We start from the raw sequence: 9788 nt of genomic DNA, 5'->3' as shown, positions 1-9788 counted from the left end.
TCCCGCAACCCCCCCCCCGCAAGGCCTAAACACCCACCGTGGGCCAAATACCACCTTCACCCACCCCTGCTACCCACAATAAACATGGCACTGGTAGTTAACCCCTTCATTGCCTTAGCGGTTAGCAAAAAGGTAATTAAGCTGCCTGTACAGTAAATGCATTTTTATTTCATCGGATTGATGACAGGGGTCTTCGGTGCTGATATTAATGTGTATCAGCTCCGGAGACTCCCGGCTTCAATCCGATGCAGGAAAAATTCATTATTTTTTTTTATTCAAAGTCCTGCTCGCAGATCTCATCTCGCCAGCCTCGGGCTGGTGAGATAAATCTTTGATAAACCCGCAAATTCAGAGCTCCGTTAATCTAATCGGAGCTACTAGAATTGCACGGTTTGTGAAAAAAATTGATTTCCAGATGTTTTGCTGCTCCCGCACGGTGTCTTTGACCAAGAGCAAGAAACCGCCCAAAAAAGGCCTTCCCCGTGTAATTTTACCAACGTATCGAGGCTTTCAGAATAGCTACCTAGCAACATTTTGTGATGGCTGCTCAAAAGCCTTGATAACTTGGTTATCGGACCTACTAGAATGAGACCCAGTGTCTTTACGCACTGAGCCACTTCATGTCCCTGGTATGTACTGCACCGACACTTTATTCGAGCAAATGCCCAGTTTGTACCTGGCAGATACCTGGAATGCGCCGCTCCTCACCTCTGACAAGCCCCGTTGTGTTTGCCTTCCCAGCCTGGGTTCACGCCTGGCTGACGGGCGGCTGATCTGTTAAATGATAATGATTAGGATTTAATAGGCTGCAATGCTTCGCGTGTCTACCAGATGGCATAAATTAATGAATTGTAATGCAGTATATATATATATACTGTGCAGTATTGCAGCCAGCGGGAATAAAATGCTTCAATCCCTGCTGGAAAATAACTCAATGCACTCGGGCAGAAAACAGTCACAAACCTCAATACACCCGGGTATACCCGAATTCGTGGGACTAGCCGAGCTCGAATAAAGTGTGTCGCCAGTGTATGGTGCGGGTCATTCTGTGAGCAGCTCGCCAATGGATTGAAAGGGTGCGACCAGGAGAGAGAGTGGGAGCCGTCTCATAAAGAGAGGAAATAGTCTGGTTCTAAGTTCTATGCAAACATTTGAATACAAAGATAAAGGATACATGAGATAAAGCATATGGGAAAGCACCAATAAATACTAATAATACTTTATTCTTAGCTTGCGGGCTCAGTTTTCTCCAAAAGACAGCACGATAAACCAGCTCCACGGCAGCTCGACCACGGAAGAAGCTGAGGAGATTCACTTTTTCTTCCCGGTGGAGCACACACTGGCTGCGATTAAACCTGACGCGTTAGAGGAACACAGAGGTATGAGCTGTGAGAGAGAGGGGAATACACCTGAGCTGTGAGAGAGGGGAATACACCTGAGCTGTGAGAGAGAGGGGAATACGCCTGCGCTGTGAGAGAGAGGGGAATACACCTGAGCAGTGAGAGAGAGGGGAATACACCTGAGCTGTGAGAGAGAGAGGAATACACTGAGCTGTGAGAGAGAGGGGAATACACCTGAGCTGTGAGAGAGAGAGGAATACACTGAGCTGTGAGAGAGAGGGGAATACACCTGAGCAGTGAGAGAGAGGGGAATACACCTGAGCTGTGAGGGAGGGGAATACACCTGAGCTGTGAGAGAGGGGAATACACCTGAGCTGTGAGAGAGAGGGGAATACACCTGAGCTGTGAGAGAGAGGGGAATGCACCTGAGCTGTGAGAGAGGGGAATACACCTGAGCTGTGAGAGAGAGGGGAATACGCCTGCGCTGTGAGAGAGAGGGGAATACACCTGAGCAGTGAGAGAGAGGGGAATACACCTGAGTTGTGAGAGAGAGAGGGGAATACACCTGAGCTGTGAGAGAGGGGAATGCACCTGAGCTGTGAGAGAGGGGAATACACCTGAGCTGTGAGAGAGGGGAATACACCTGAGCTGTGAGAGAGGGGAATACACCTGAGCTGTGAGAGAGGGGAATACACCTGAGCTGTGAGAGAGAGGGGAATACACCTGAGCTGTGAGAGAGGGGAATACACCTGAGCAGTGAGAGAGGGGAATGCACCTGAGCTGTGAGAGAGGGGAATACACCTGAGCAGTGAGAGAGGGGAATACACCTGAGCAGTGAGAGAGGGGAATACACCTGAGCTGTGAGAGAGGGGAATACACCGGAGCTGTGAGAGAGAGGGGAATACACCTGAGCTGTGAGAGAGGGGAATACACCTGAGCAGTGAGAGAGGGGAATGCACCTGAGCTGTGAGAGAGGGGAATACACCTGAGCAGTGAGAGAGGGGAATACACCTGAGCAGTGAGAGAGGGGAATGCACCTGAGCTGTGAGAGAGGGGAATACACCTGAGCTGTGAGAGAGAGAGGAATACACTGAGCTGTGAGAGAGAGGGGAATACACCTGAGCTGTGAGAGAGAGGGGAATACACCTGAGCTGTGAGAGAGGGGAATACACTGAGCTGTGAGAGAGAGGGGAATACACCTGAGCTGTGAGAGAGGGGAATACACTGAGCTGTGAGAGAGAGGGGAATACACCTGAGCTGTGAGAGAGGGGAATACACCTGAGCTGTGAGAGAGGGGAATACACCTGAGCTGTGAGAGAGGGTAATACACCTGAGCTGTGAGAGAGAGGGGAATACACCTGAGCTGTGAGAGAGAGGGGAATGCACCTGAGCTGTGAGAGAGGGGAATACACCTGAGCTGCGAGAGAGGGGAATACACCTGAGCTGTGAGAGAGGGGAAAACACCTGAGCTGTGAGAGAGGGGAATACACCTGAGCTGTGAGAGAGGGGAATACGCCTGAGCTGTGAGAGAGGGGAATGCGCCTGAGTTGTGAGAGAGGGGAATGCGCCTGAGCAGTGAGAGAGAGGGGAATACACCTGAGCTGTGAGAGAGGGGAATACACCTGAGCTGTGAGAGAGGGGAATACACCTGAGCTGTGAGAGAGGGGAATATGCCTGAGCTGTGAGAGAGGGGAATGCTCCTGAGCAGTGAGAGAGAGGGGACTGCACCTGAGCTGTGAGAGAGAGGGGACTGCACCTGAGCTGTGAGAAAGAGGGGAATACACCTGAGCTGTGAGAGAGAGGGGAATACACCTGAGCTGTGTGAGAGGGGAATGCGCCTGAGTTGTGAGAGAGGGGAATGCGCCTGAGCAGTGAGAGAGGGGAATGCACCTGAGCTGTGAGAGAGGGGAATACGCCTGAGCTGTGAGAGAGGGGAATACACCTGAGCTGTGAGAGAGGGGAATACACCTGAGCTGTGAGAGAGGGGAATACACCTGAGCTGTGAGAGAGAGAGGAATACACTGAGCTGTGAGAGAGGGGAATACACCTGAGCTGTGAGAGAGAGGGGAATGCACCTGAGCTGTGAGAGAGGGGAATACACCTGAGCTGTGAGAGAGGGGAATACACCTGAGCTGTGAGAGAGGGGAATACACCTGAGCGGTGAGAGAGAGGGGAATACACCTGAGCTGTGAGAGAGGGGAATACACCTGAGCTGTGAGAGAGAGGGGAATGCACCTGAGCTGTGAGAGAGAGGGGAATACACCTGAGCTGAGGGAGGACGATATTGCTGAATATGATTGTACTGATAAAAACAACCCATAACACCTATTTTGCAACATGTTGCAATCAACTCCAACACTGACTGGATTAGGAGAATCCAGAATCGGACCTTAACATGGAATCTCTAGACACACTGGGTTGGCCAAGTGGTTCGTATCTGCAGCCAAATCCTACAATGAATACATGACTTGAAAATCTTATAATATAAGCTTCAAGTACTGCAATGAAAATTACCACATTTACTAAGCAATTAAAAGGCCATAAGGCACCTTAAGGTGAACACGTGACCGAGCCATAAGGTGCCCTACAGCATAGCACCTCGTAGTTAATGTGGCACAACATTGTAAAAAGTTCCCTTACACCTTTCTTCTAAAGAAAAGAAAAGGATACTTTTGAATTGAAGCAGGAAAGTTCTCTTCCCCTCGGGTGTTGCTCACGTTGTGTTATTGTTACAGTATACCCTGGTGTGTATGCAGCGTGTCCCTGTCTACACAGTATCTTCCATCTTTGCAAACAGGTGAAAAAGTCACCACACAATTATAATAAGAGAAAATATGATTCTGGCAGCTCTGGTGTTGACCTGTGTCATATGTTTCTCTTCTCCTCCCAGAATCCTTTGATAAAATAACACTCCACAACACCCCAGGTGACACCATGCATAGCGATGAGATGACTGACAGTGCTGCTTCTGCAGGTGAAAATGTGAAGGGTATTCATGGCTTGTAAGAGGGTTTTCTGTTATAAAACCTTCCAAGGTGTCAGAAACCAAATCGGTGTGTTGTGGCAAGAAAACTGGTCTTTAATGAATGACTGGGACACCATTGAAGTTTGACAATTCTAAATACTTACAGTATACATAATGTTACAAGGATACAGGATATGAAAAGGAAAAAGAGACATCTCTCAGAGTGCTTAGATTTTCAGTGTTTCCTCTAATTCCTGGAATATTATAATGTATGTAGCCCTGTTTCCCTATAAACAGGAAACTACCCACTGCTGTGCTTATACCTGTTGGCTACAGGAGCCTGAGCCTCTGCCACGGAGAGCCTGGGGTGTGTACTTACTCGGGTGCAGCGCCTCCACCTGTGAGGGATCCTAGCAGTGTGGAAGTAGCCCCTCACAGGACACAATAATAACCACCCACACAATGCAAAATAACATAACCTTTACTGACACAATAGTAATGATGTGAAGGAGTATTCTCCTTTAAGAACTAGAGATACAGTAGCGACATACTTTATCGCACTGAATGCCGACGGCATGCCGGGATCTACCCCAGCTGCCGCCAGTTATAACCGCGCGCCGCCGCGTTTCCCCCACGCACCCCCCCTCCAACTCGCGCGCAATTTACTATGCTTCCGGACCCCGAGCCCGGCTTCTGCTCTGCCCCTCTGCTTCCCCGCACCCCCGCTTACCTTAATTTGATGTCCAGGGGTGTCGGGGAAGCCTGGGGAAGCCGGGGAAGACGGGGAAGCCGGGCGCGCGTGTGACTGTGACGTCACAGTGCGCCGCCACGCGCCGCGGCTACCCGCTTCCCAGCCACATACAGCCAGCGGCTTTTGCTCGAATAAGAGCTGCCGCTGCTGTATGTATGTACGCGAATACAATACAACTTGCAGGGATTACTCTCCTGAAGTGCCACCCACCACCGTGTCCCAAGAAATGTGTGTCTCACACAGAGTCCCCAAGAGTTCCACAGTATGCAAAGTCCCTTGGTCACTAGTCCCACAGTGTCCCCAAAGAACCCACCCATATAGGCGTGATCAGTGCCTGGGTATAGACCGGTATGTTGGTGCACTTATATTATACGATGACGGCACCTGCGCCTTTAAATATCTTCAAAAAGGATCCGACGATCTCCTGCGTGCCGTCCTGGCTTCACCAGCGTGATGACCCGTCAGAGGCGATCCCACTCTGAATATAGTGTCTTTAAGGAGTGCAGCGTCCGCTGAATCCCTAACTATCACTGCATAACATTAAGGGGCAGGGTCCCTCACTAGGGCCTGTCCCTGTATCACAACAAGCTAAATATGACTCCGGGCCTGACTTGGGCCTAGGGGGGGGTTGTATTCTGGCCTAGTGTAGAGGCTTACTTGTCCTCCACACGGACCCTCCGTCCGTTACCTCTCTCCCCCTTACTCTGCCTGCGTGCTCCCTGTGACACGCTTCCTTATCCCGCCTGCAGCAATCTTTTCGCTCCTATTGGTTCCCTGGTGTCAGGTGGGACACTCCTAAGGCTCATGGGAGTTGTAGTCTCCAAGAGTCCTACCTGATTGGTTGCCGTTCGCGCGCTTTTTAAACTGCCCGTGCGCAACCTATAATGGCTGCATCCGCTGCTATGCGCATGTGCGAACCTCCTAATATGGCAGCACTCTCCCTCCTGCAATTACCGGAGCTCTCGACACGCGTGCACGCGCATCCGCACGTCCCCGCAACCGCCTGCACAACCAGAGGTAACGCAGCAAGGGGCACAACCTCGAAAAAAGGGGGGGACCTGGCTACATGTAGTTGATATATTTCATTAAAATGTAGATAATACATTATTATAATCTATGGTTTGGACTAGGAACCATCATATGTAAGTTTTAGGAGGTCACACACACACACACACACCATTTCCACTTTTCTTTCACCTGATTGCTATTGGTACTAGGGTTTCCAGGTGTCCAATATTGATCTGGACTGTCCTGTACTTTGACACTGTCCAGTAAAAAAATTAGAGGTAATACTGGACATGTATGTGGTGTCTGTGTGTGTGTCGAGCGCGTTGCACCTTTCACCATTGTGTCGAGTATTTTTGGAGAAGCCACCTTGCAACCCTAATTGGTGCATTGCTACCATAGTCCAAAATGTATCCGTTGGATTATGGTAATAATATTGCAATTGCTTCAAGAGACTATGGGGCCTATGTGGTAAAATGATATTTGTAGAAATGTAAGTCAAAATGTCAGTGCTAAAATCTAATACAAACCTTCATATTTTAGTAAATAACATTATTATGGTTTATTTGCAGGGCACCAACATATTCAGCAACGTGGTACAATGGGGGTACACACACTTGACAATTATATAAACAGGGTTACATACAAATAAGGACAGATACAAAAAGGTAACGCGAGCCCTGCTCGTGACCGCTTACAATTTAGATGGATACCATTCACATCTGTACGCCCAGCACAGTCCTATTTCTGCGCGCCAACAAATGGGAAAATCCCTCATAGTTCACATCAGTGGCGGGGAGGAGGAGTGGCTCCGTGAGTAAAGACACCGACTGAGTTTCAAGCAGGGGAGTCTGATTTAATTCCCTACACAAGAACGTGCTATTATTATGGTTATTACAGAGTTGATCTAAGACAGATCAAAAAAAGATATCCCCTATCTCAAGCACTCATTGCTGGATGATAGTATGCAGACTGTATTCAGTCTAACAAATTATTACTGTAAGTCAGTCTATTGACCCTTTGAGAACCGGGCAGATCAGTAAAAATAATAAAGTTTTATTTCATAATCACAATGATAAAAAACACATATACAACATAGTAAAATCCCCATAGTAAGTGGTATGTGACTATGAAATAAAACATTACTTTGTCCCCAAAGCACCTGCTATAACTTGTTGTATACACATTACAGGATATATATAGTGGAAACGGTCTCATTTCGCTATCTTCTATTATTATTATGGCCCAGATTACGAAATTTCAGGTTAATACACAGGTGCACACAAGCACAATTTAAAATGAGATTTTCCTAAGCCAGTTCTGCACCTCAAAAAGCTGCTTGTGATGCTTAGGCCGCTATATGCTGTACACAACCTGTACTAAAACATCTCAAGTCTTTGGAAGAAGCATTGGGCATAGATTTGAGTTAATTAGCTTTTAATGAGCCGCTGTCTATACTTGCTCATATGTCCAAATACGTTAAAAAAAAAAAAAACTTCATTTTTTTCCTCCCATGAGGAGTAATGATTTTATTTTATTTATTTATAAAAATATTTTACCAGGAAGTAATACATTGAGAGTTACCTCTCGTTTGAATGAGCTTTGAATGATAAATAACCCACTTAATCAAATCCAGGCATCAAAAAAATAAGAGAAAATCCCCTTTGTTTCAATGAGAATGTTTTTCCTGAAGTCATTTTTCTGCCACGGTATTGCAGCTGGGAGACTTTGTTAATGACTCGCTAAAAGTGCTTTGATTTTCTGTTTTTTGTTACCAAACTTATTTTTTTCTTCGTGGGTCGGAGGGGAAGCGAGAGGCTCCCACTATTTGGAGTTAGGTTGAGATCCCTGGCTCAATGTCAGCTGGTACAGGTCTCTTCCAAGCTTCTCCAGTCTCTCCCTGTATTCCAGCTTCTTATAGTTGGCCTTGGGTACATCCTTGAAACCGTACATGGCTCCCCACCAAGAGGCTCCAATGGCAGCAGTGGAATCGCTGTCGCCACCATGGAAGAAGCCCCGGTTAGAGAGCTCGGTCCAGCAGTCCCCAGAGCCAAGGATGGCATCGTAGGCAATCATGGGGGCATCATGTCCACTGCTACCCCCCCAGCCAGAGTAGCTGAGAAAGGAGTAAAATGTATCACGCTCCTCAACACCATACTTCTCTGGGAATTTTGCCTGAGACTTTCCATCCAAGATGTCCCTGAGTGTAAGATAAGAGGTCCATCGAGTCTCAAAGAATGACCTGGGGAACAGAATGAAAGAAGTTCAACTTCCAGCTATCAATAGAATAGTTACAGTGATATGCAAGTATTGGATTGCTCCTGTATTCTCTACATAAATGAATAAGCTACAGTTTAAGTAAAGCTTATTCTATAAATCTACGGTTGGCCTACCGCTCATCCTACTATAATTTAACAATCTCCAAACATCTAGAAAAAGGACGTTTTCACATGGACATTACTCTCGGGTAAAACAGCACCAGGATTTTGTGCCACAGGCTGTCGAACCTGCAAGGGGTTACATCAAGTTATAGTTTATATCTACGGACAATGAAGTTTGCAGTTCAGTATAAAGGACATTTCACTTTCAGGGAGACAAAAACAAAACATGAAACAATGCATGAAATATGATAATCAGCCCTGGCTTTACATAATATGTGAGTCTCTGATTACATCTGTTTTCTGTTTGTAAAGCAACATTGATAATGGATTAATGCTCCTACTATATTTTATTGCTTGCACAGGGTTTTGAGGCAAAACTTCTCTATATTGAATTTATGGTGTTTAATAATGGCGTCATTCTGGTACAAGTTTGGAAAATTGTATGAGTTTCTGCCATAGCATCAGAGATCTAGGGTAGTTATCCATTGAACTGTTATTATTCCAATCTGGGAACGCTCGTGCAGAAAGTACTAATGTCTTTAATGGCAATTTCCATGTAATGGTGCCCCCAATCTGCAGTTTCATGAATTACCCATCAAGTGTAATGGTACTGGGAGTAAAGAGTACCACTACCTGTGGGAGGAATAACGCCAAGCATAGAGAGACAAAACTATGCACCTCCTAGGACTGAAATGAACCAACGGCAGTGGTGTGTAAGGGGTTAAATCTATATTGCCACCTTAAAAATCAGATAGAAGTATGTTTAAATAGTTTTAGTTCGTTATTATTTATGTTTTGTTGGTAAACATGGGGAGTTGAGACATGGGAGGGGTTTGATTTCCTCTGGCTACTTCACGATGGGCTGAAGCAAAGCCCCCTCCCTCTTTAACATTAATGGTGCTGAAAGGGACCTGGTGGGCTGGGGGTTGAATACAAACATTTGCCCCACCCCCTTATTCAGAGGCCTAGATAAAAAGAACATCATTCTTAATTCCCAAAGAAATTAGACCTGCTACACGTTTACTATAAAAGTCTGATTACATTTTTTAATGGAAGATTGTTAGGTTAAGTTCTCAAAATGCTGTTTGTTCCAAACTAACTTGAATTACACCAGAGAGACTTGACAATGGAAGGGGTGGGGGGGGGGGGGGGACAAGAGATGTGATAGAACACTCTTTGCAGAAATCGGTTTTGGTCATAGACAGAAGACAAGCAAACCTTGTGTGTGCTCCCTATCTTATTTAATAATGATTTCCAAAACACTCATTTACCAAGAATCAAGATTCTCCTTCACGTTGCGGCCAGACTCTACAACGTAAGCCCGGGCCTTGGGCAAGACATCCAGC

At 46.6% G+C, this 9788-nt stretch overlaps 1 protein-coding gene across 6 annotated transcripts in view; it reads right to left on the bottom strand.

Annotated features, from left to right (window-relative positions):
- Window positions 1-6598: 6598 nt before the first annotated feature.
- ADPRH (ADP-ribosylarginine hydrolase) overlaps window positions 6599-9788 on the bottom strand; it is a 15500-nt gene continuing 12310 nt past the window's right edge. For all 6 annotated transcript variants that reach the window (XM_075607125.1, XM_075607127.1, XM_075607128.1 and 3 more), the window contains 2 exons: window positions 9714-9788; window positions 6599-8303 (listed from right to left, as the gene is read on the bottom strand). The exon at window positions 9714-9788 is cut by the window's right edge and continues 286 nt beyond it. In XM_075607125.1, coding sequence (XP_075463240.1) covers window positions 7886-8303; window positions 9714-9788 — 493 coding nt within the window. In that variant the 3' untranslated portion in view covers window positions 6599-7885. The remainder of the gene's footprint in view (window positions 8304-9713) is intronic.

This window comes from Ascaphus truei, chromosome 7, assembly GCF_040206685.1.
Source record: "Ascaphus truei isolate aAscTru1 chromosome 7, aAscTru1.hap1, whole genome shotgun sequence".
NCBI lineage: Eukaryota > Metazoa > Chordata > Amphibia > Anura > Ascaphidae > Ascaphus > Ascaphus truei.
The sequence above is the reverse complement of the archived record's forward strand: the minus strand, read 5'-3'. Positions and strand labels throughout refer to the sequence as shown.